We start from the raw sequence: 26,031 nt of genomic DNA, 5'->3' as shown, positions 1-26,031 counted from the left end.
TCATTCATAACACATTGCTTTTTATATGTATTCTATGAACAGACAAAAATCACAGCACAATATAAAGTTTGTACATTTTATGTACATTTTTGAATGTATTTGGGAGGTTTCAAGCATCCAGGAACAATGCTGTGAAAGAAGAGAAAACCGGCACTCATCACTCAAGACATCATGAAAGAGCACTGCTTTGTTAGCACAGAATTCAGACCAACAGAAAAGAAACAAAGTACTCCACCTGCTGCCAGGAAACTGTAAACTGAAAGGAGGCTCTCTGTCATGTTGTGCAGCCATGTGTCTGTCTGCATCCTGAATACCAAGTGTCAGGTATATAAACGATGTCTTGGTGACCTGGTTCACACTGAGGTTTGAACTTTAAACAGAGTTTAAAGGATTCTCACCTGAACCTGCAGTCAAGCAGGTTGACAACTCTTTTCTAAAGAAGAGATAAGGTATGGCTTTTATTTTTATGGTTGTGTGATACAGATTTAGGTTGACTCAATTTAGAAGTGATAAATAAGTGAAATATATGCAGAATAAACAGCTCAACCTTCAATTCAAAATTATTTTTAAAAATAGTAATTCAGTTGAGTTGGCTAAACAGTACATTCAGCTGTGACTTTGATAACTCTGATAAGAAACTAACACACCACACAATTTCTTGCTATAAAAATAGCACACGTTTTCAATATCAGTGTATAAATAAACAAATAAATAAAAACCTAGAACTAATGAGTATTTGTTTATTATAAACTTTTGGACAAATGAGCTAATTATGAGCTGAATAAATAATTTGTCTTTTATTTCTCTGTTTCATTGACTATTATATGCCATAGGAAAACAAAAAAACATAACCCCACAATCTTTTCACACATCACCTCTTTATTTCCGGAACACACAACCAAATAGAGACATAGTCATATGTGTCTTGATGTTGGTTAACCAGAACATGTGCTCATCTAATCAGTATTTGCAGTTTGTCTTTTTGATAATAGTTGATGTGCATCGTTTACTGGTAGGCATCCAAATGCAAAATGCATGTTCCCTTTTGCACTTTGGTGACACAGCCTAAGCTGTAACACTTGCTAAGTAAAAATACATAGCCTACACTATAAAATCTTAGTCAACAATGCATCAGTAGATGGCACTGTAACCAAAGAGCAAATTATGATTTTGTAAAGCTTTGTGAATTTCTACATTTTATACACTTGGTCTTTGGTATATATATACATTTTAGCTAAAGCAGGAGAAAAAAAAATAGAATAAAATGAATATTTTTGTTTGTTTGTTTGTTTATTTGTTTTAACAAATTGTGGCTGTCTTTAAATAAAACCAAATGCAATATAACATTTCTTAAGGAATTAATTCTATCTCTGCTAATGCTGTAAACTATAGACAAAACAAATTGTTATTACTTAAACATTACTATAATCGTAAAGGTTGAATTTAATTACTTATGGCATTTTATAATACTTGAAACATTTGAACTACTATATGCTATCAGTAAATAAACCTTGCACATCTTGGAGCAACAATTTTAGTTCATATGCATTTCACAATTAAATCTTCATTGCAAAGCAGTCAACAATCCACCACTAACAAAATAAAATAAATAAATAAATAAATAAAACCTCCATTTTTGTCAAACCATTATAGTGGTCAATGTTTGAAAGATCTTACTGTACTCTTGACCCTTTAATCTTTAAGACTAGATTTTGTTTGGCTGCTGTATTTGAGTTAAAACAGCCAGACAAGCCAAAAGCTCAAGTCACCAGGTGATTATGTTTTAACATATTCATTTTAATTGTAAATCACTATATAGAGTCTAGTCTCTAAGTTAGGTATTTTTTTTTTTTGTTTGTTTGTTTTGCAAATTGTAATAACCTTGACAATCCTCATAACAGAAGAACCAGCATTTCCTATACATTTTGGAAAGTTTTTTCACAACCTGTTTCTAAAAAAAAAAAATTTTTTTACCTAGGCACACATAGACATCAAGAACCAGCCCATGAATCTCAACAATGGTGACAAACGGCATATTCAGATAAACAGATCAACTAAACTCTCATAATTTATTCATGCCGCAATTTGATGGGAGTCATGGATGAGTTCTGATTGGAAACACGCTTTTGATGGTCACTGTTGTTGTGATTCTTCACTGATTCTTCATGTCTGTGTGTCTAAATTAAGATAAACTTTTTTTCATCATCTGTCTGATTATGGCAAAACTCATTGATCTTTTGTTCACAGTTTTTTTTGTAAGTGTAAGAAAATTCTATGTCAAATACTCAAGTCACTATATGATGATGTTCACACACAGTCAACGCCATCTTATTGACTTTTGCTCTTTGCTTGTCTGGTTGTTATAACTCAATAATTGCAGCCAAATAAGATCTAATATTGATGATTTAAGGGTCAAGAGCCCAACTAATGCAAACATTGACCACTGTAATGGTTGCTTAAAAATTTTGGTTTTCTCCTTTGGTGATTCTGCTTATTAACATCAGGTGTCTTCAATAATGTTCAATCATCCACTGTTAATCACCTAATTATCTCGGGGCTTCAACACTGCTTCAGTGTTTATATGTAGCACCACACTCAGAGTGTTAAATTAACACTGGGGATTTTGCTGTGTATAGCATTTTATTACTTCAACAAAAACGGTGCTCAATAGAAACAATCATAGGGGCTTGTATTACTACAATAGTAGTAAATATATTTACTACAATGGCAAAATGTCTTGAATCACTTTTATGCTTTTCTAAGGTCAAAAGGTCTTATGTGGGAAATATTTCCTTATGGGGGCCTTAGGGGCAAAAAAATCTTCAGGAAATACACTGTATGTTAATGTTGTTTTTAATCTTTTCCCCAACTGAAGAGTTTAAAGAGAGTTAGAGATCCTTATTCAGACCTTAACAGGTTCTTTGTATGGCAGTGGTGCTATATAGCATCTTAACGCGCCCCAAAGAACCACTGAAGAGGCTAGTGAAGAACCAGACAGGGGCATGACCGGTTCTTTATACACTAACGGTGCTATATAGCACCACAATCACACCAAAGAACCGCTGAAGAACCACTGAAGCACCATTTTTTTTCTGTGTGTATAGACATTGTTATTACTTAAACATTACTATAATCGTAAAGGTTGAATTTAATTACTTTTGGCATTTTATAATACTTGAAACATTTGAACTACTAGATGGGTTTATTATAGAAAAAGTGTAACCGTGTTAGATGGACGCTGATGTGGAGGCCAGCAGTGAAATAGATGAAATCCTCCAGCAGATCGCGGAACTGGATAAATGGAGAGAGATATTTAACTCCCGCGGGTACGCGCGCGCGTTCTCTACTTTTGCTGCCCAGCCACCCTCCATGTTTACTGAATGTGTTTTTACCTTACAGGTTGGAATTACCACAGAGCTATGTAAGTAAGCCTTAGTCGTTTTTTATTTATCTGCTTTTTATTTGGATTGCTTAATGTTTTTATTTCTAATTTAGACATTTACACGGGATGCGTTCACAAGCGCTTACGAAAATGAACTATGGGTTTATTATAGAAAAAGTGTAACCGTGTTTGATTGGCGTATTGATTACCATTTGTAAAACTACAGTTTTACAACTATCATTAAACTATGGTTAGAATACCAAAATCATGGTTAATTTGTAGTTACCATAGTTTAAGTATAGTAACCATGTTTTGTTGTTGTTTTATTTGTAATAAAACCATGGTTAGTTTTCATAAGAGATTTTGGGTACTAGACTAGTTCAGCTTAAAAGGACAAAACTGTCTTAATTTATTGCCCCACACGTCGTTCCAAATGGGCATGATTTTCCATTTTTCTTCTTCTTTGAAACACAGTAAGATCATCTTTGAAGACATTAATTAATGGCGAATCAACCCTTTAAAGGGGTCATCAGATGCCCATTTTCCACAAGTTGATATGATTCTTTAGGGTCTTAATGAAAAGTCTATAATATAATTTGGTTAAATATTCTCAATGGTAGTGTAAAACAACACCCTTTTTACCTTGCCAAAATCAGCTCTGCAAAAATCATCCCATTCTGGTCGAGGCTGCTTTAAATGCAAATGAGCTCTGCTCACCCCGCCCCTCTCTTCTCTCTGTGGAGTGACGAGCCTGTTTACTTTAGCCACATTTAGCCGCATTTAGCCGCTAAACTTGCTAGCTAGCACATTGTTAGGAAAGGCGATCACATTCATAAAAAAAAAAACAACCTTATACTCACTTCTGCTGTAAGTGAAGCTGGATCATGAATGAGTTGAGCGAACATAGACGGATATATGTAGATCGGGAGGCGCATTCCCTTCACAAACAAACGTAATCCACTGCATCTTCAGCGGCTCAGATGTCGGGAGTAAATGGCGACCACTACGTTCATTATTACATCCAGCAACACAACACCTCAATCGCTCAATTCTTGTCTAATTTACATCCCTGCTCCATCATCAAAACATGGAGGTTGGACTGTTACAACTGATCTTAGGTAAGACGCTCATGTCAATCAACTATCGTGGGAGCGGCCTCTGTGGGTGTGACGCCACAACGACAGGCATCTGAGAACAGCTCGATTTGAAAAAGGGATTCAGATTACAGATTAATTAAAAACCACTGCATGGATTTTTATCAGATTTGCACATACACTGCCAACACACATTAATGTTCAAACAACATGTAAAAGTGAACTTTGCATCCGATGACCCCTTTAAATGAGAAATCTAAATACAAGAATCATAAAAATAATATACGAACTCTGTGCCATATATTGATGAGCAGACCAAAATATAAGAAAGAACTATGTCTGTTTTGTGAATGAAATTATAGTACATTGAATATTTTTGGAGGCCTATAGTCAATATTTTGAGAGAGTATATAGTAAATAATGATAGAGCTTTATTTTTGTGGTGAAATGTTTTTGCTAAATATATAAAAATCATATCTCATAACTTGTGATTGTGCTTCCATCTTTTTTAATGCAATCTGTGAACGCCATTTAAAGGGATCATATGATGTGATTTCATGTTTTCCTTTGTCTTTGGAATGTTACAAGCTGTTTGTGCATATATAAGATCTGTAAAATTGCAAAGTTTAAAGTCTCAAATCCAAAGAGATATTCCTTATAAATATTAAGACTCAGCTACGCCTTCCTAAAATGGCTCATTCGAACATGCCCCCACATATCTGCGCCACTATGTGGGAAGATTTGCATAACACCACCCAAATGTATGTGCAATGAAAGAATGCCTAACTTTTATTCTCGCTGTAGTATTGTTGCAGCTGCCATGTTGTGGAGATGCTGTGTGTATTGTTGCGAAAGCAATAGTTCTTTGTTTGGCCTTTCAAATGAGTGCACAACTAGAAATCAGTGGTTAAGTTATATTTACAACACTGTTCCAGAACAGTACAAAACAAATCGGGTGTATGCAGTGCATTTTACGGAGAACTGTTCCCTGAAGAGTAGCCTACAATGCTGGACAATCTGGCACTTCTGACTCACAGCCTGTAATTTAAAGAATTTCCTACTGACTATTCAAATGTGAGTTTTGAGCAGTGTAGAGTAGTACTTGTTGTTTGTCATTTCTATGATTACAAATGCAGACATGGTGCTATGTTGCAATGCAACATAGCGCAAAAAAGATTCATTATAATCATTAATCATGTCCTCACTGGGTGCAACAAATGCCTCGTTTATAATGGGTTTTATTGTTTCATCTCATCACGCTAGGACACGGCATCACAACACGGTAAGGGCCGTAATATTTCCGTCACACGCTTGAGATATTTGCCCAATCACAATGCACTGAATAGCTGGCTAATCAGAGCACACTGCACTTTTCGGAACAATGAGCTTACGTTTTAGAAAGGGGAGGTAGAGAGGAGCAGCAATAATATACAGTATGTGGAAAATAATGTGTTTTTTGAACCTCAAACCACGTAAACATATTGCATAACACCAAATACAAAAAAATAATGTTCTTTTTAGCGGCGTCATATGACCCCTTTAAATCTTGTGAACGAAAATGGAACATCCCATGTGCCAATGTTATTGGTAATCGTTATTTCGATAATTGATACTTCAGACACTGTGCTCTCAGGTGGCCGTATGTCATTTCTCCCATGACATGCAGTCAGCCAATCAGATGAGAGTATGCTTGTGCCTGCGTGGCTGCAATCCTCTCAACAAACACAGACTGGAGAAGAGGTGTGTGTGTTTGCTACAACATTACCTTTGCATTTAACTGGGCATATCACAAATGTCATGTGTGAAACAGAATTTACATGCAGTGGTAGAGTGCATGTAAAGGCCATAATGACGGATTATCAGGACCTTCTGCAAACCATCAAGAGTTTGCAGCACTCCAGACTGAGCTATATAGAGCTTCTTCAAGAGGAGGTGAAGAGAAACCAAGATGTGAGTTATTTACTGGTGGCTCATTTATTTCAAACCTGGCATCTTCATAAGATTAGTAACTGTGCTTTGGGGATTTTTGAGTTATAAGGAGGGGTTAGAAAAGAGACAACAGGAGGAAATATATAAATATTTAAGTAATATTTATACATCATGTTAGAAAATGTTTTTTAACAGTTTATTGAAAGGAAAGGTGTAGGGCTCTCCTTTAAATGTGTAAATATAAAATGAAACAAAGAATGTTCTGGTTAAAAGTTTGGAATATTTAACCATTATTAAGATTATTATTTATTTATTTATTTGAAAGAAATCGTTTATGCTCACTGGTGCTATGTTCATTTGATTAAAAATGCAGTTAAAAAAAGTAATAATTAAAAAAATAAATACTGCAACAACAACAACAAAAAGTTGAAAAAAAAAAAAAATTTGTTTTAATATATTTTGAAATGTAATTCATTCTTGTGTTGGCAAAGCTAAATTTTCAGCAGCTATTACTCCAAGCTTTGTATGATGCTTTAGTGTTCAAAAAAAGTTTATTATTATTATTTTGCTGCTAATATGGAAACCAGTAAGTTTAAGGTATGATTGATTGATTAAACACAAATTAATACTTTTATTCAGCGAAGACATATCAAATTGAACAAAAGTGACGGTAAAGCAATTTATATATATATATATATATATATTAAAAAGGTGTAACTTGTAAATGTAACAATTTAAATATATTAAAAAAGAAACATTTTTTGAATTTACCATTGTTTTGTGATATTACAGTTTTCACTATATTGTTGTCAAATGCATGCAGCCTTGGTGAGTATAAGATACTTTTTTTTTATAAAATACTTTTTTTTCATTAAAATTTCTTAGTTATTCACAACTTCTGACAGGTAGGTTATGATGTTTGCAAGAAAGCAAGCAAGCAAGCAAATAAATGCACAATAAACAAACAAATAAATATATAACTAAGATCCTATATGCAATATTTTGTCAAGCAGCCTAAAAAATATAAAAGCCATTTTAAACACCTCCAAAAAGAAAAGAAAAAAAAAGGCTATTTGAAGGGTAAAACAAGGTATACTGTAACAACTGCACATTTTCACTTCATCACTTGTATAGAGACCTAGTGAGAAGATCAAATCTGAAGAGGACAGTGACGACTCCTCTAGACCTGCCACTTCATCCCATCACATCAGCGCACAGAACGACCAATTCACAGCACCCTACTCCATTCCTCAAACCCTCACAGTGTCTCCAAGTCTGGGTGGGCAACCGCTGTCACCAGAGCTGGCGGTGGTGAGTCGTGGAACATGACCCTGTCACTTGACCCTCGCTCTCTTGCCTCCCATGTGTCTCATAACAGACTTACACTGTGTGTGTATATATGTGTGTCCTGAAGACAAAAGACAGGATATAGACTTATAATTTATTTATTAGGAGTTTAAGCAATAGATGAGTTTAATCTCATGTAGTCATAACTAATTCCATGGAAGCAACACTCATATTTTCCTCTGTTTATTCTGTTTCCGTTAAATTTATTTAAATAAAACCTATTCCAAACCTTAATTTTAATCATATTATCTGGAATTTTAGTGTTGATTTTTATCATAAAAAGTATTTATTTATTTTTTTTTTTTTTTTTTTTTTGTAATTATTTTGACATTTCATTTTGCTTTGTCTCTCATGCAGAGTTTAAGAAAAATTTTATTTGGGAATACCTTCCATATATTCAGCTATGAGTGGAAGAAATCATTCTTCAAGTTTCGGGAGCCTTTCTCTGACATGGCTTATGCTCTGGAGACTGAGAGGGTGGTGAGTATCACATGATGATTTAGGGATGCTATTTTTTCAGAGTTAGTATTCTCTATACTTGGTACTTTGAATATCAGGATCTTTGTCCTTGTCGTGCTATTACTGGAATTAGAAAAAAATATTTATTGTAAACCCCAAACTTGAGACAGCTGACCTTATGTGTGATCACGTTAGTAAAGTTACTTCTTCTTTGACAGAACTACAAGTTATATAAGCGAAGAAGGATTGTGTTACAAGTTTTAGTAGATCACTTCTCGTACATCTTTTTCATGGAGAAGCCATGACTTCAGATTGATTATCCTGACACCATTGTATGAACACTGCATCACTACCTGCCACCTCATTATTGTATAATGAGCTTGAAATGTTGTCCGTTTTCTTAACCACAGATCATTGGTACGCTTAAACCAAGGCAGCAAAGTAAATTCCCATTATCCTTAGGTAGTGAAGTATGGCACATGCCATTAGCAGATTACACTGGCATTAGGCTACTATTAGAAAGCACAATTATGTTAAGAGCACTCCAGAAACTAATTCATTGTGAACTTTCTCCACAAACAATTTCTACTCAAACAATAACAAAATTTATGTAAAATCTGTCTTGCATTGCTTATGAATTTATCATAAACTGAATACTTAATGTTCAATACCAGTAAAACTATTATTTTCACTCATACACTTATAAAAAAGTTTGGGGTTGGGAAGATTTCTTTTGCTGGTGTGCACAAGGTGGTGGCAGCAAGCACTCAGCAAGGGTGATCAGGACATCAGAGTCATGGTGTCTCCTCTGGGTTCAGATTTCCTGTTCAGTGTTGCTCAGGAGGAGGATGAGCTGTCACTCGTAACATCGGAGGGTGAACTTTTGTCTTCCAGTACTGAAGACTCGCCTGGGAGTCCACCATCAGGTGTGATATCACAAACTGAGTTTGAGACTCAGTTCTCAAATGACAATATTATATGATTATATGACAATAATGGTTATTATCATTGCCCATCCTGCTGCAAAAAAATCAGGCTTCAGTGGATCACTCTGCCCTGTCCAAAGCATTCTTCATTCACTGGGTCACATAGTTGATGCATATGGCCTGCTTTCTCTCAATAGCTATACACTGAGCGCTTGCAGTGTAAGCATTACAGAAGCAAGCCTCTTGCCTCCTCGCAGTGCAAGATCAGGAAGGACAAAGAACAGGTCTTGTGAGTTGCACTTCACCGGCCCATCCAGAATCAGAGCTCACTCTGAGTTTACAGTCCTTCACAGAGTGACTGTCACTCCTTGGTGAATTCCGCTCAGGAAAGAGTGCCTTTCTCAAGGAGAGGACACAATTTGGCACTCGCACCCAGACCACACGTCTGTCCCTTGGATGGGATGCAGAAGACCTGAGTGGAATAGTATGAGGTCAGTTGAATAACACTCAAGCTTCTATGAGGTGGCTGTATGCTTTGTAATGGCTACTTTTTAATAGTTGTGCTCTTCCTGTGATGAAGACCCACAGAGATGCGCCACTGGGTCAGTAATTTCTTTCCTGCAGGAAAGACGGGAGAGGTGGTTATCCCCCTCCACCCAAAAGGTGTACAGGGCTGCTATAGCAACACATTGTGACACAGTGGGCGGTAAGTCCTTAGAAAAGTCCTTAGAAATGTATGACCCTTTGCAATTACCCTGGCAGCCTGGGCAGTCATGTTGTGGAACTGAGTTGATACTGCACTGTCAGAGAAAAATATTTTGAAGAGATTAATGGGAGAGTACAAGTTTGCAGGACTCATCTGTGATCTGAATTACTTTGCAGGCATAATACTGCCATTACGACAAGAAACATCTTCTATTACTACTTGTAGTACAATCACTCTCGGGCTCGGTACAAGACAACCGTGCCATCTGAGTACGCCCGTAGTGCCCTCTGTTTGAAGACTGCCCTGCTGACTGTGCTTACCTCCCTTAAGAAGGTTGGGGACTGCAAGCGCTCTCTGTTAGCTTCAAATGCCTGGAGAAGCCTGTTATGTGCCCAAAGTTCTGCCTACCTTTTTCAGGGATCAGGTGGTGAACTTGCAAGCACTCCTTGGTGTGAAGGCAGGCCTAGCCTTGTACTTGCTGTATCCAGTGCACACCCTGCACATTTATTTAGACCACGTGAAAAGCTTTAAATCCTCTGAGCAGCTCTTTGTCTGTTTCAGGAAAAAAAGCTGTCTCTAAACAAAGCATTTGGAGGCTGGGCTACATCCAATGCATTTGTGAGATTGAGCCGGGTTGAGCCATTTTGTCTGAAGTATTTTGTTTGGAGTTCCTAATTGCGACTCCTATAGTGTCACTTATAGTTCCCATAGTTCACCTAAAAATTAAATTTACCCCATTATTTACTCACCCGCTGTCCTGTCCAGGCTTATCCAAGCTTTATAATGGCAGTGAATGGCTGTTGAGCAAAATAAAGTGCATCCATCCATAATAAGAAAGTACTCCACATGACTCCGGGTGGTTAATAAGGCCTTCTGAAGTGAATTGATGCGTTTGTGTTAGAAAAATATCTGTATTTAAAATTTTATAAACCGTAATCTCTAGGTTATGGTAACTATCGTAAGCGCGTTCATGAGAGAGTGGCATTCCAGCGGATGACGTAGGACATAGGCGACCCTGGCGATGAGTGCTGAAGCGCTGTAGGGACAAAACACCGGTCACAAATTAGAAGTACAAAATGAGGATTTGTAAAGAAAAATGTTGGTGGATTTCGACAAAACTTATATCAAATGTATTTGTCTGAAAGAAGAACATCACATACACCTAGGCTTGAGGGTGAGTAAATAATGGGGGAATTTTCATTTTTGGGTGAACTATTCCTTTAAATCTCTAATTTAAGTATTTGGTGGAAGGGTCCCTTCAAATACATAAAAGCTGGTGCACACTGTTTTAATTTTGGATTAATCATTTTGTAAGAGAATAATTTGTAAGAGAAATAAATGACAAATGTGAGCCCAAACAGTGTTTTCTCCGTCTGTTGTCTTGCAGGGAGGAGCCTGTGCTGTTCAGATGGTGGTTCAGGCTCATATTATTAAATATTTGCTCTTCAACCGGCCAGAGAACTCAGATTGCACGATGCAAAGGTGATTTTTTTTCCCCCAAGTTTGTGTATTTATATGCTGTATAACCAAGGCAGTGGGGAAGATATCAGATTTTCAGCCAGTAATAACTTACGTTTCTATCTGTTCCTATCAGAGCATTTGTGGTTGGGGTAGGACTGGGGTTAAAGGAATAGTTCAGCCTAAAATAAAAATTATGTTATTATTTACTTACCCTTATGTCGTTCCAAACTCTTAAGATCTTGGTTCATTTTCAGAACACAAACTAAGATATTTTTGATGAAATCCGAGGGTTTTCTGACCCTGCGCAGAGAAGAATTAAGGTTGAACCACTGATGTCACATGGATTATTTTATTGACATCCTTACTACAGTTTTGGGCCTTGAATGCGTCAGTTGCATTGCTGTCTATGCAGGGTCAGAAAGCTCTCGGGTTTCATCAAAAAAATATCTTAATTTGTGTTCTGAAGATGAATGAAGGTCTTACGGGTTTGGAACGACAGTAATTTATGACAGAATTTTCATTTTTGGGTGAACTTTCCCTTAAAGGGCTCCAAAATATTGCTATTTTTATAATCTAATGTACAATTAATAATAATACATACTAACAATAATACATAATAATAATAAACATATATTGCAGTTGAAATCACTTGTGTCATTCAAATGAAAGATTTTTGGGGTTTTGACTAAACTGACTAAACTAAAACAAGAATGTTGTGGTGCTGCACAGTCCACTGTATCACATCTCTGATAGACTGTTTCTTTCTTTCTTTCGTTCTCAGTATGGTAACGCTAGGGGAGAAGGAGCAGAGGAAGGCACTGGCAGCCGCTTTAACTGACATCTTGTGGACAGCTGGTGAGGAGCAGACAGCTACCGTCTGCTTGGTCACGTCAGAGTGCTGTTTTACCCCCCACATGGACTACAAACTGGACAACTTCACAGAGAGGGTACATGCAGTTTAAGAAAATATGTTAAAATACAATTGAAAAATTGTAAAATTGTAGTAATCATTTAATTTCTTTTCTTTCTAATTCCACAGTTGCAGCTTTTCACCTTTAAGAAGAAAGAAGATATTAGATCATTTATATGCGAACACATCCAATGTGTGGGTAAAAACACAAATTATATATTATTAGGAAAAACTATGCCATATATTGTATTATTATACAAGTGCATGATAACATTATAAAATGCACTTTTTTTACTTGCCCCGATTTTCATAAGAGTGAAATACTAACAGTAACAAATTTGCATTCATGTTGTATTAACTTTCACCTGAATGTGTGTAGTTTAAGGAAGAAGGAAGTCATGGAATCATACTTTTTCTGTATAGCCTTATCTTCTCCCGGACTATTGACAGGTATGTCTACAAGGTTTATTTATTTATTTATTTATTTATTTGAAAGAAAGTAGTACTTCAATTCAGCAAGTAAGCATTAAACGTATCAAAATTGACAGTAAAGAAAATGTACACTTTTACAGAAAGTATTTCAAATAAATACTGTTCCTTATACCTTTTTATTAATCAAAGAATCGTAAAAAATGTGTGTGTGTGTACCTGGTATTTATCACGTTATGGGGACCAAATGTCCCCACAAGGATAGTAATACCAGTAATACCAGTATATCTGCCATATGAAAACAATTTTCAGAGAGAATGTTTGTATTTTAATGAGTGGTTGAATTGTCTCTAAATTTGTAGCATACGGGCAGACTTCGATTGTACCACCACTCATCTTTTGCATTTGAGCTTGGGGAACTTCGTTTGTCGACAGGTAATAAAGGGTTTTTGAGTCTTTTGTTCATGTGACTTGTTAGAATTTAATTGTGTCAACATTTCTCTACATCTATTAGGCTTTATTAAATCTGCTGTTGACTGGCCGTGCGGCCCCTCATGTCTTTAATGGTACATCACTGAATGATGAGCAAGACAAAGCACTTGCCCAGGCTCTCCATGGGGTTCTGACTCGCAGTCATGTTGGATATCTGCTCTGGAACAGAGAACAAGTCAACCATGCACAGCTTCCCGTGGTATGTTTTCTGGGGGTTTGGTCATTCTCTTTGTCACTTTCTTTGTAAACTTTACATTTGGTTAACTGTAAGCAACATATGAACAAATAATATAAAACATATAAAAATGACAAGATACTCGAGCCACCACTTGTGATTCTTGAGATTGCCACGCTAATCAAACCCTTTGGAAAAAAAAAGAAGAAAAAGGGACATTTTTTTTCTAAGGCACCTATTGTACAAAATGTAGTCCTTCTCTCAGGGAAAAACACAGATTCAATTGCAGGTTCAACTCAAATGTTTAAGTCTCAAAAACACCAAATACGGCAAGAGCAGAAGGCGGGAAGCTGTAATCCAGGGAAGATGATGCACAGCGGAAGAGGGGGACAGTCCAAATGAGCATCCAGACCAGGGGTACCTAAACTCAGTCCTGGAGGGCCGATGTCCTGCAGAGTTTAGCTCCAACCCCAATTAGACACACCTAAACCAGCTAATCAAGCTCTTACTAGGCATGCTAGAAACTTCCAGGCAGGTGTTGGAGCTAAACTCTGCAGGACGTCGGCCCTCCAGGGCCAAGTGTGGGCACCCCTGATCCAGACACTCCACAAAGCAGAGAAGGGGAAGTGTGGAGAAAACAGTGCACAGTCTCAGTGACACACCATCAGAGAGGAGAGAGAACAGCGTGCAGAGTCCCAGTATCAGTGGTGACTCAACATCAGAGTTCCCTGTTAAGCATGCCGAGAGGGGCAGGAGTAGTGAAGCCGTAATACACGGCTCAGGTAACGTTAGGGAAGGAACTGAAGATCAGAGATCTGGAGGAACGAGAGGCAGAGAGGGAGCTAGAAAAATAATAATCAAGCAACAGAAACTAAACAGCACTTGGAGTCTCGGAAATCACGACAGGATTTAATATGGCAAAACCAAAAGTAGGTCACAAGTGAAGCGTAGCGCCTACATACAACAACGGTCTGACAAAACACTACACAAAAGGAACTTAAGTAGAGGGAGAAATGAGGAACTAACTAGTCACAGGTGTGACGGCAGCTAAAGTAGTTAATAGGATAACAATAGGGAGGGGAATCGTGAAGACAACGAGCACATGGTGATCCTGTCAAAACAAAACCCATGTGCTCTCGACAGAGAACACGTTTACAGACAAGACAAAGACAACAACCAAAGTCATGACAGTACCTCTTCGTCTAACGTCCAGGAGCTTCAGAGGGGACCAAAACACAGGCTTAATCCTGGACACATGAAAGACAGGGTGAACCCAACCAAGCATGTGAGGAAGCTTGAGCCTCACTGCCACTGGTCTCAGAACCTTAGTGATGCGATATGGCGCAATGAACCTGGGTGCCAGGTTACGAGAAGGCACTTGGAGAGGCAGGTCCTCGATAGAAAGCCATACCTTCTAACCACGCACATACTGAGGAGCAGGAGTCCTGTGACAATCAGCCGCTGCTTTGGTGCATCTGAAAGCCTGGGCCAAGACCTCCTTAGCCCTCCGCTAGGTTTGACAACACCGACGGACGAAATCCAAGGTAGACAGGATCACAGCTTCAGGTTCCTGAGCAGGAAAAAGAGGTGGTTGATAACCCATGGAACATCAAAAGGAAGACATACCTGTGGATGCTACAGGCAAGGAATTATGGGAATTATCGATCCACAATAGCTGCTGACTCCAGGAGCTCGGACTATGTGATGCCAGGCAGTGAAGCGCTCTTTCGAGATCCTGGTTGGCTAACTCTGACTGAGGGTGATCTGAGGGTGAAAACCTGAAGACAGACTCATCGAGGCACTGATCTGTCTACAAAACTCTTTCCAAAACCAGGAGACAAATTGGGGTCCTTTGTCAAAGACCACATCCACCGAAAGACCATGAATCCGGAAAACGTGGTCCACCACCACCTGTAATGTCTTCTTGGTGGAGGGGAGTTTGGCCAAGGAAATAAAATGGGCTGCTTTGGACAAATGATCCACCACTGTCAGAATCACAGTGTCATCTCTCAATGGGGGAAGGCCAGAAACAAAATCAAAGGGCCAGGTGTGACCAAGGACAAGAGGGAATGGGCAAAGGCTGCAACAGATTAACAGGAGACTGGTTAGACATTTTATTTTGAGCACACACCAAGCAAACACAAACTGCCTGACATCCTGGGCCATGGATGGCTACCAAAATTGCTGACGGATGGCGGCCAGTGATCTCCGAACCCATGGTTCATGGCCCCAGCGGAGGACCGCAGAACACAGCGGAGCCAGCGCAAACAATCAACCCTCTGGACACCCCCTTGGGACCTCCTCCACCCGCACAACCTCCCTCACCTGCTGCTTGACATCACAAGAGAGGGACCCTACCACCACCCCCTTTGGGGAGAATAGTCTCGGGACCGACATCCCTCCCAGGACCCTCAAACAGACAAGAAAGGGCATCCGGTTTAATGTTCTTGGAACCCAGCCGTTAAGAGAAGGAGAAGTTAAATCATCCAAAGAAGAGTGCCCAGTAGGCCTGGCAAGCATTCAGTCTCTTGGCCGTACAGATATGCTACAAGTTTTTTTGATTTGTCTAGACCAAGAAGGGCTGCACCACTCCCCCAGAGCCAACCTGACTGCCAACAGCTCCCTGTTACCTGTGTCATAATTTCGTTTAGCAGGGCATAGACGGTGAGAGAAAAAGGCACAAGGGTGCACCTTCCCATTGGGACAGAACCACCTACCCCGAACTCTGAGGCATCTACCTCAACAATGAATTGCCGTTCAGGATCTGGAAGGCAAAAAACAGAAGCAGAGATGAAATGGGACTTAAGAACATCAAAGTCCTCCTGAGCCTGAGAATTCCACTTGAACTTTTCCTTGGGTGAGGTGAGTGCCTTTAAGGATGCAGGCTAAAGTTCTGGATGAATCGCCTATAGAATCCCAAGAACTGCTGCAGTGCCTTCTGGGAGTCAAGGGTTGGCTATAGCCCTTACCTTAACAGGATCAGCTTTGATCCGCTCCACTGAAATGATATGCCCCAAGAATTAAACTGATTTGGCGTGGAATGCTGGCCAAGGAGAATGCCCTTTTGCGTCATAGTGGTTCTGACTTGGTCTGTCACTGTTGAATCCATTTTGGTCAGACCGTTTTGTCAGGGAAAAACATGGATTTAATTGCAGGTTCAATTTAAATGTTTATTAAAGTCTCAAAAACGCGAAACAGAGCAGAAAGCTGGAAGCCGTAATCCAGGGCAGACGATGCAGACAGGAAGAGGGGGACAGTCCAAATGAGCATCCAGACACAACACAAGGCAGAGCAGGGGAAGTGTGGAGAGAACAATGCACAGAGTCCAAGCGTCAGTGCCGACCAGTGTTGGGGGTAACGCATTACATGTAACGCACGTTACATAATAATATTACTTTTTTCAAGTAACTAGTAAAGTAACGCATTACTTTTGAATTTCTAAGAGAATATCTGAGTTACTTTTTCAAATAAGTAACACCAGTTACTTTTTTCCCCATTTATTGAATGACAAGTCTCCTGTTGCGAAATTGGGAGTAAACATGATGTTACTATATTTTAGACTAAATGTGAACATGCATTAATTCATCTCATTCACAAAAAAACAGATTCAGTATTCCTCAAAATGAATAAAAACAGTAAAATGCAAACTCAGAATACGACACAACCCTGCAATAATTAAATATGTTAAATCAAACAAATATCCTTTATGTATAGTGTCTTTGCTTCTGACCTTCGATGATGCAATTCAACCATACTAATAAGCAAAAATTACTTTAGATAAACTAATATTTGTGCTTAATTTTCTTATAGCTGAAGAGTGATCTCCTGCATAAATGAACTTTTCTTTCAGCCTGAGGTGAATTAATTTCACTTTTGGTGTAAAAGGGCTTATACATCAGAGTTGTTTTATATTAAAAACAAAGAAACAAGCCCTGCCCTGATTTAAAATGTAACGCAAAAGTAACATAACGCATTACTTTCCATAAAAAGTAACTAAGTAACGTAATTAGTTACTTTTTCAGGGAGTAACGCAAAATTGTAATGCATTACTTTTAAAACTAACTTTCCCCAACACTGAGAGGGGAAGAGAGGAGAGAGAACAGTGTACAGAGTCCCAGCGTCAGTGATGCTGTTGAGAACGCAGAGAGGGGCAGGATTAGAGAAGCCAAGAAAAGAAATCAAACAACAGAAACTAAACAGCACTTGGAGCCTCGGAAAACATGACAGGACTTAACACAGCAAAAATAAAAGTATGTCACGAGCGAAGTGTAGCGTATACATACAACAATGGTCTAACACAAGAGAAACTTAAATAGAGGAAGAAATTAGGAACTAACTAATCACAGCTGTGACGGCAGCTAAAATAGTTAATAGGACAACAATAGGGAGGGGAATCACGAAGACAACAAGCACATGGCGATCTGTCAAGACAAAACCCATGTGCTCCAAACAACAAACACCTACTCACACAAGGACAACAACCTGCCGATCAGAACTAATTCATGACACCTTGAAGATCCTTCAGTGCGCAATAAGGACATTTCTTTAGAAATCTTGTGTCCCTGTGTTCTTATATAGTCAACATCAACTATAAAAATTCATTTCCAGATTCAAAAACACAAGTACAGAGGATACATGAAAGTGCCTGGATGTGTTATTGATATCAAATTATGTATTCACATGTCACACCAACTGACATATTACAACCTGTGCTATCCTTTCCATAAAAATGTCAAACAGGATTCTTGACCTTGACACACAAGCCATGAGGGGTCCTTTATGTGATATAATTTCCCGTTTATTTATTTATTTTTCTGCATATTGTTTGCACCACATCACTTTGGTTCATGCAATTTGTTCTAAGTTAATACTCAAAGTAAGACCAGAAAAACATTAATACACTCTAAGAGTGCCTCTGTGTCTACTCCTACAGGACTTTTGACTTCTTAGTTTCTGTATTAATTACTACACTGTAGTCTATTATATTTTGACGCATACTTGATCCTTTTTTTTCCTAAGGTGGGCAGCATGCTGAAAACCCCCAAGCTGCCTATCTGGGTGTGCAACATCAATGGCACCTACAGTGTTTTGTTCAGCCCAAACCGTTCATTGCTCTCTGACTGGAAAATGGAGCATCTTTTCCAGCTTTACTTCTACAATGGCCAACCAACTCAGCTCAAAACAACAATGCTCACCATAGGTACAGTCATTAGCTGCTGCCCACGCTTCTTACTCATTGATGCCATCTGCCTGTTTTATCATTTTGTGCGAACCAGAAATTTAAAGTTTATTGCTCTGTTGTATTTCAGATACACATTCCCATCACTGGGAGGCTGAAAATAATGACATTCAAGGAGACCCAGAAAAAAAGTTTCCATCTGTAGAGATGACCATTAGGACCAAGTGGGAGGGAGCTGTTATTGGCTGGAATGGGACAGTGCCTTTTTTCTGAAGAGGTTTAAAACAGGGTCACCTGATTTGTAGCATACATCTCCTGGCCTGCAATATAGAATATTTTATAGACTGATATACATTTTGATTTGGGACCTAATTTTGACTTTCGTTTTGGCTTGTAAATCTTAATAACATGATTAACCATTCACAACCTACCCATTTGACCATCTCAACATCTTAGCATTTAAACAAAAGTGAAAAACTTACATATGTAAGACATGACAAAGAAGCAAAGTATTTTGATGGTTAGAAATACATTCAAATCTGGTTTACACGTCTCATAGATATTGAACTCTTTTTTTGGTGCCTAAATGATTTAGCCTCCACACATGTTCTTCTATTCGGATCCGATATGGGTGCAAATTGCTAGTATCAAGTCTCAAGACTTAATCACTCAAGTCTCAAGTCATGATGGAAAAGCCTGATGTCTCAAGTTGCAGGGTTTAATCAATTTAAGCCAGGATCTTTATTCAAATCCTTGTGTGATTGTGTTTATGGGGTTCACTTTAACTTAATCATGCTTTGTCTAAAAAAACAACTTCATTCTACACCATCTTTTCTGTTCTCCTAAAAAAAATGGTATGGTGACTTCCTGGTTCATCCCTCAGAAATTCTCAATGGGATCAGATTGGTTAGCTGGTTGTGATTCTAGTGCGGCTAGTGCATGTTGTCCAGAAAAGTCACGCCTCTTACCATTATGGGTAGTTGCATGTACGTGGGGGCAGGGTTTATGTAAATTTCAGGGTTTGTGATGTCACTAACCCAGGAAGTAGCTTGTTGTAGTCCCTGCGGCGCAATCTATAAAAGACAGTTTCTCCCTTTGAGCGTTGTGACTTTGCAGATGATGTTTATGCTCAAACAGCCACATTACACACTAAAATTTAAAAAGTGAAATCATAATCTACGACCCCAAAGAAAGGCAAAACTTTACAATAAGGTTCCATAAGTTAAAATTTTTTACGGCATTCATTAGTCTAGGTTCATGTTCATCGATAAATATGGTATTATTCATACTTATTTATTTATATTTATTATTCATAATTGACTTAACTAACTACTGTGAAGTGTTACAAATATTAATATATGTAGAAATTAAATGAATCAAGATTAAGTATTTTCGATTGTTTATAGAGTGGACATATGTATGTGACGGTTTGTTTGTGAGAATGGGGAAACAAATAATGGTAAATATATGGTTATATTTTTATAGTTAACAATTACCAATCATCTTGTAAATTCAGTGAGTAGGTACTAAGGATCTCCAATATTAAGAGCTTTACAAGTAGCATTACATTGTAGTTGTTTAGGAATCTAACAGGTGTTCAGTGTAGAAATGAGAGATCACTGATGTGACCAGATTTTCTGAATATGGTAAAAACAATAAAGGACGAGGACCTAAGACAGCCTAGTGGCACTTCACTACCATTTGACCTGGAATATAATAACAAATTGTCAAAATGTGCTGTAAAGGTTCTTCTTTGATGTAGTTTATTATCAAAGGCTAAATTGACATAATAGGATATACACTTTTATGACAGAATTATAGCGCATTATAGAAAAGAAATAGAAAAAATATCATTTTATATACTGAGATACAGGTGTATAAATACAATATTACCAATAAGAACTTATAAACTTAACATCTTTCTAAAGAAGGTCTGCCTTATCAGTTAACAATAGCATCTAACATTCTGAGCATATGTGTATTCCCTTTACAGATGTTCTCTTTTGGATGTGTAATAAAATGATACAAAAATGGCTCTTTTTCAACACCCGTTGATATGCAATTTGAGAATGGACAGTCAAAACAGATCTGTACTTTTATGTTATGCAATATTATATCAATATTATAATATTTAAGATGTATAACTTTAAACTATAAGAGCCAGAGCAAACAAAGTATTTATCATAAATTGCTTCTTAAGTGCAGATGTCATGCTCAGTGGCTCTATCATGGCAGTCGAATCACAGTTTCTTTTACATTAATCTCTGTGCTAATGGATTAGAAAGTTCTAACAGAAATCTCACAGCATTTTAACGACAACTGGTATGGATTTGGGGGTATTGTGTGGTATTTTTAAAACACTGAAGTTGATGTTCACTCAAGACATGAACATGAAACTTTACAATATGTTAGTAAATTATATGAAGAAACAACCCAACAATATAGTAGAACATATAATACATTTGTTTTCCACACAAATAGAAAGGTAATATATATATATATATATTTTTTTTTTTGTAACAGGACTTTCACGTCAGGCTCCTAATACAGTCAGTTCAAACAAAATTCTCATGCTTTGAATACATTTTACGAATGTCCACCTAGAATTTCCTCCAGGTTGATGTCCTTCATCCAGTCATCATTGCCTGAACCTGACTTAAGCAGGGAGTCGATGAAATCCGAGTCTGCATTTATCCCTGGTACCGTGTTATCGTCCTCTGGTAAGAAGTCAAAGGTCAATCGACCTGGCCGGTTGTTCTGATAAGTTGCTGAGCTTTGGCTCAGCTCTCCAAATGTGGTCGGACAACCCTGCTGTTCGGGCGGCGACTGGGTCAGGCAAGTCACCCCAGGTAGAGGGGGTATCCTAGGCTGATTGGCTCTGGGAGCAGAGCCTCTGATTGCAGGGTTTATGGGTAGCAGACTAGAATGAGGCGCCACCTGGTTAGGTGGGCAAATAGACCTCGGAGGAAAATGAATGTCACTTTGAGGCATCGCTGTATTTGGGAGCCTTTTGACATCTAGTCCTGTTGGAGCTCCACTCTGTTTGGCACTGTTTACCCAGTTCAAAGCAGTGTCCATCCGGCTGGTATTGGTGCTCATGTCGCCCAATCTTTGTCCCAGCAGGGAATCTTGACTGATGCTTGTCCTCACATGCTGAGTGCTCGATTGAAATGTGGCACTCTGGTTGTTTGTCCCATGGAACTGAGGCTTGTTTTGCTGAAGCCCCATTCGGATCAGGCTGCTGGGTTGCTGTCGGAGCTGGTTTGCGCAAGCTTGAGAACCTGTGGGTCCTGAATTAGGGTCTTGTCCAAGTGGAAACCTTCTCTCACCTGAGGTTGGCACCATCTTGGTACCCTGTCCATTGGGCAGGTGGCATGACAAGGATTGGATGTCACTTTGGTCTGACCCATTGCCTGTTGCATAAGCATAAAATAAAGATCTGTGATGTAAAATACTGATTTACCAAGCAGTAACATACTAATAAATGACTAATATCCAGTCAAGATTTGATGTGGTTGCTTAATCCAATCCTGAGTTCAAATAATCAAACCACATCATCAGTGTGACTATAATTTATTTAATTCATTAAAAAATTGTAGTTTAATCATGACAACTCTCTGAATAGTTTTAGCATGTCAACAATATTAACATGCTTATTCGGTCTTAGCAGACTAGATCTGCTACATATGCTGCTGCTGATAAGCAAGTGTGGACTTGCTCTAGACAGGTGGAGCTGGGGGTGGTGGAGGGTGATAGAGAAATTATGGTGAACACTGCATCAGCCATATTAGATGCTCAACAAGTCTCACTGGCTGCTGAATCAGCAGAGGCCAATCAACATGTTGTAAATAATGTGATTGCTAACAGATTGCTCGTGAAGGTCCTATCAGTCTGCGCCATCTAGAGTTTCATGACTGAACTATATATTTCATTCCCATATTATATGACACTGAAAATACAATCCACACCTGAGTATAAGCTTGGCTGTTGTGGTCCAACTCCACTGCGCGGGTGTTTGTAGTCTGGTGGAGGTCGTGTTAGATGACGACTGAACTGATCCTGTGTGCTCAGTTTCTCCTGCAAAATCACATCATTTATTATTTTAGGAATAAAAGTTCCTATAGATTACAACTGACCAAAAAGTACATACTTTTTTTGAAAGAAATTGATACTTTTATTCAGCAAGGATGCATTAAACTGATCACATTGATTAAAAGTGGCATTAAAATATTTTCAGTGTTACAAAATATCTATATTCCAAATAAATGCAGCTTGGAAACTTTCTATTCATCAAATAATCCTGAGAGAAATTATCATAATTTCCACAAATATCGTACTGTACTGTATTTTGATCAAACCAATGCTGTCTTTTTGATCATAAGAAACTTCTTTCAAGAATATTAAACAATTTTACCAACCCCAAATGTTTGAATCTTAGTGTACTAGTAGATTAAGAGTAAAATTATTTTCTCAATACTGGGCATTTTTCATAAATATTAGGCTAGACAAGTTGTCACATGTTATATATATGTGTATGTATGTGCCTATACAGAAATTGACTTTTTTTGAAAAATAAACTTACCCTCAGTAAAAAAAAAAAAAAAAAAAGTATCTACCCTCAAGTAGGTAAAAGCTAATGCTCTTTTGCCTTTCAGAAAACATTTATACAACCATAGGTATTTAATCATGAAGAAACGTCAGTACTCACTGTATCAGAGATGCTGAGCTGCGGTTGACCCAGTGGTCTTTGAAGGTTCTGGTCCTGACCTGGATTCTTCTGCTGAGAACTGAGAACTGGAGGCCTTTGCTGTTGACCCTGGCCCGGTATATCTACAGGACGCCCATTCGCTGGTAAACGAGGTCCTGGTGAAATTCCCTACAAATGGAAAGCATGTTATTATTATAACTCACATTTACATGGCGCATCAATAAATAGCGGACTAGTCACTACATTACATCCTGCTGTGATTGAACGATTAGTCCACTAGATGGCCATCTTTGTTTACAGTGAATCTGATGTTACACAGTCCCTGTTCACATGTGACTTCCTGTGTGTGGTGATAGGGATTTTCCATAGCCTTTCCCACACTGTTCTATCACTTAGAGAAAACACATCCATGGCTATATCCATAATGGGGACATAATGGTACCTAAGGGAGAACAAATTAGTCTGAAATTCTCAAAACATCCTGTCGCTTTAATATGCCTGCAATGACACATGCACTGTAAATAAATGCTTGCTCTAATATTATTTAGAAAGCAGTCTTAAAGAGTAATGTTTCAACACACTTGCAGCTTTGCTTTAATTCACCTTCATTTTACATGAATTCATTAGAAACCCTGTTCAATGAGGCTCTCAGGAATTGCTTTTAGTGAGAGTTTTTTTTGCATACAGTAGTGTGGGTTTACTGTATGACTGATAGCCGCGCTCAAGCCCTGCTGCACTCTTATGAGACTGATCCTATGGGGCGCAACCCAATTGCTGCCAGCAAAAGACAGATTTATTCAGCCACAGGGCAGAGGCACGCAATAACAGATCATCTCATAGGTCTATTTATCCCCTTTTTGCGCTTTCCTGAAATGCACTCTTATTCAGGCTGTGATTTTTCATGTAAGTTGCTCTTTCAAAGCACTGATTACATGGTTGAACGCTGCTATTTTAGCTACAAAGAACTTAACTTGGATGACAGCAGAGCGCAATTATCATCAATTATGAAATGAGACAGTTATCGGTTTCAAGGTAGTCATGTACTAATGATTCATGTTACATCAAAGTAATACTGTTTGTATGTGCTTTTAGTTTCATATTTATGAAGTCATAATTTTGTTATTATACTATTTTGATTGGTTTGCTTTTTGCAGTCAATGCTATTTATTACTTTTCATAGTGTGATTTTTGGTGAATTGAAACCAGTTACTATAATATTAGTATATGGAAAAATAAAAATAAAATATATATATTATTAAATAATAAAAAGTGAAATTTGTATTATATTTTGACCACGCAGCTAAAAAAAAATGTGCCCGGTTTCAATTTCAGAAATCTGCTCACCTTAGAGGAGAAGTCCACTTCCAGAACAACGATTTACAAATAATGTTCTCACCCCCTTGTCATCCAAGATGTTCATGTGTTTCTTTCTTCAGTCGTAAATAAATTATGTTTTTGAGGAAAACATTTCAGGATTTTTTTCCATATAATGGACTGATTTGGTGCCCCGAGTTTGAACTTCCAAAATGCAGTTTAAATGCAGCTTCAAACGATCCTAAATGTGGTTGTAAACCAGCCGTTTCTAGCGAAACGATCGGTTATTTTCATTAAAAAAATACAACTGAAATACTTTTTAATCTCAAATGCTTGTCTTGTCTTGCTCTGCCTGAACTCTGTGTATTCTGGTTCAAGACATATATATATATATATATATATATATATATATATATATATATATATATATATATAAGACATATATATACGACATACCCTAACTGTCATGAACTGAAAAAAAAAAAACAGGTTGGGAAGAGCAAGACAAGACGAGCGTTTGACATTAAAAAGCTGTATTATTTTTATGAAAATAACCCATCGTTTTGCTAGATAAGACCCTTGTTCCTCAGCTGGGATCGTTTGAAGCCATATTTAAACTGCATTTTGGAAGTTCAAACTCGGGGCACCATATCAGTCCATTATATGGAGAAAAATGCTGAAATGTTTTCCTCACATAAATTCTTTACAACTGAAGAAAGAAAGACTTAACATCTTGGATGACAAGGAGGGGCCATAATGCTCAAACCATATTTGCTTATTTTATAATAGCATATTTTTCAGTTTATTTTATAATTTTGGTTTTCAATATTATGTTTCTGGATTATGTGTTTAATATTTAACATGCTGTCTCTTTAAGAGAATATGATGGTGATGTCCAGATGTCATAGTACTTAAGCCTATGGGGGGTATAACTTCTTTTGTGATCGGCTGTGGAAGCACATGGTTTTTCTACCATGTCTTTTTTTTTGCTTCTGTTGTACATTTTTGGAAACCTGAATAAATCAGTTTGGATTGAGAAATTGAAAGATGCGTATAGATCCTTCACTGACAAAGATTTTCACCACAGAATGGAATTTATGTTAGTAGAAAAAACGCTTCATCAAGTCTATGCTACGTGAATTACTTTGGATTGATGTCTGCTGGTTGCTTGTCCAAGTAAGCATATGGAGAAGGTCTGGCTCAAGTCGGCTAACAATTGGAATATATATTTTGCACTGGTTTGGATGTATGAAAAGAGGACAATGGAGGAGGACAATGACGCTGCTATGGTTGTGGGAAAACGCCAGGTGAGACCAACTTTGGAGGCTTTGGAGGCTGCTTTGCAAGCTCAAGGAGGGCTAAATTAAGCTATCTCACAAGAAAAAAAAATAGATGTGTGATTTAATGGATGATGATGACAATGTGGAAATAATGAAGAGCAAGTTTGCACCAGAGTGCAAACAATTTCTTGGAGAGTTTTGTGCTATAAATTCTTCTGTTAAAGATCTTCTAATTCAACT

At 37.8% G+C, this 26,031-nt stretch overlaps 2 protein-coding genes across 2 annotated transcripts; one reads left to right on the top strand and one right to left on the bottom strand.

Moving 5' to 3' along the window:
- The first annotated feature begins 6,035 nt into the window (after positions 1 to 6,035).
- On the top strand, positions 6,036 to 19,130 carry mindy4b (MINDY family member 4B). The gene is made up of 11 exons (XM_051129365.1): positions 6,036 to 6,426; positions 7,540 to 7,716; positions 8,110 to 8,232; positions 11,231 to 11,325; positions 12,086 to 12,251; positions 12,344 to 12,409; positions 12,594 to 12,664; positions 13,006 to 13,078; positions 13,158 to 13,334; positions 18,330 to 18,510; positions 18,620 to 19,130. The coding sequence occupies exons 1-11, from the start codon at positions 6,163 to 6,165 to the stop codon at positions 18,760 to 18,762; spliced, it is 1,536 nt and encodes a 511-aa protein (XP_050985322.1). The 5' UTR covers positions 6,036 to 6,162; the 3' UTR covers positions 18,763 to 19,130.
- Positions 19,131 to 19,141: 11 nt separating this feature from the next.
- LOC127177219 (mastermind-like protein 2) lies at positions 19,142 to 24,422 on the bottom strand. Its single transcript, XM_051129362.1, has 3 exons — positions 23,198 to 24,422; positions 22,458 to 22,566; positions 19,142 to 21,902 (listed from the first exon to the last, which is right to left on the bottom strand). Exon 3 carries the CDS (start codon positions 21,832 to 21,834, stop codon positions 21,076 to 21,078), a length of 759 nt encoding a protein of 252 aa, XP_050985319.1. The 5' UTR covers positions 21,835 to 21,902; positions 22,458 to 22,566; positions 23,198 to 24,422; the 3' UTR covers positions 19,142 to 21,075.
- Between the last annotated feature and the right edge of the window lie 1,609 nt (positions 24,423 to 26,031).

This window comes from Labeo rohita, chromosome 15, assembly GCF_022985175.1.
Source record: "Labeo rohita strain BAU-BD-2019 chromosome 15, IGBB_LRoh.1.0, whole genome shotgun sequence".
NCBI classification, from domain to species: domain Eukaryota; kingdom Metazoa; phylum Chordata; class Actinopteri; order Cypriniformes; family Cyprinidae; genus Labeo; species Labeo rohita.
This window is presented reverse-complemented; position numbering and strand designations above follow the sequence as displayed.

Coding starts and splice junctions, on each gene's coding strand:
- mindy4b (XM_051129365.1), top strand. CDS start 6,163: ATGCTTGTGCCTGCGTGGCTGCAATCCTCTCAACAAACACAGACTGGA. Junction 7,717..8,109: donor TGTCACCAGAGCTGGCGGTG/GTGAGTCGTGGA, acceptor TCTCTCATGCAG/AGTTTAAGAAAAATTTTATT. Junction 13,335..18,329: donor ACCATGCACAGCTTCCCGTG/GTATGTTTTCTG, acceptor TTTTTTCCTAAG/GTGGGCAGCATGCTGAAAAC.
- LOC127177219 (XM_051129362.1), bottom strand. CDS start 21,834: ATGGTGCCAACCTCAGGTGAGAGAAGGTTTCCACTTGGACAAGACCCT.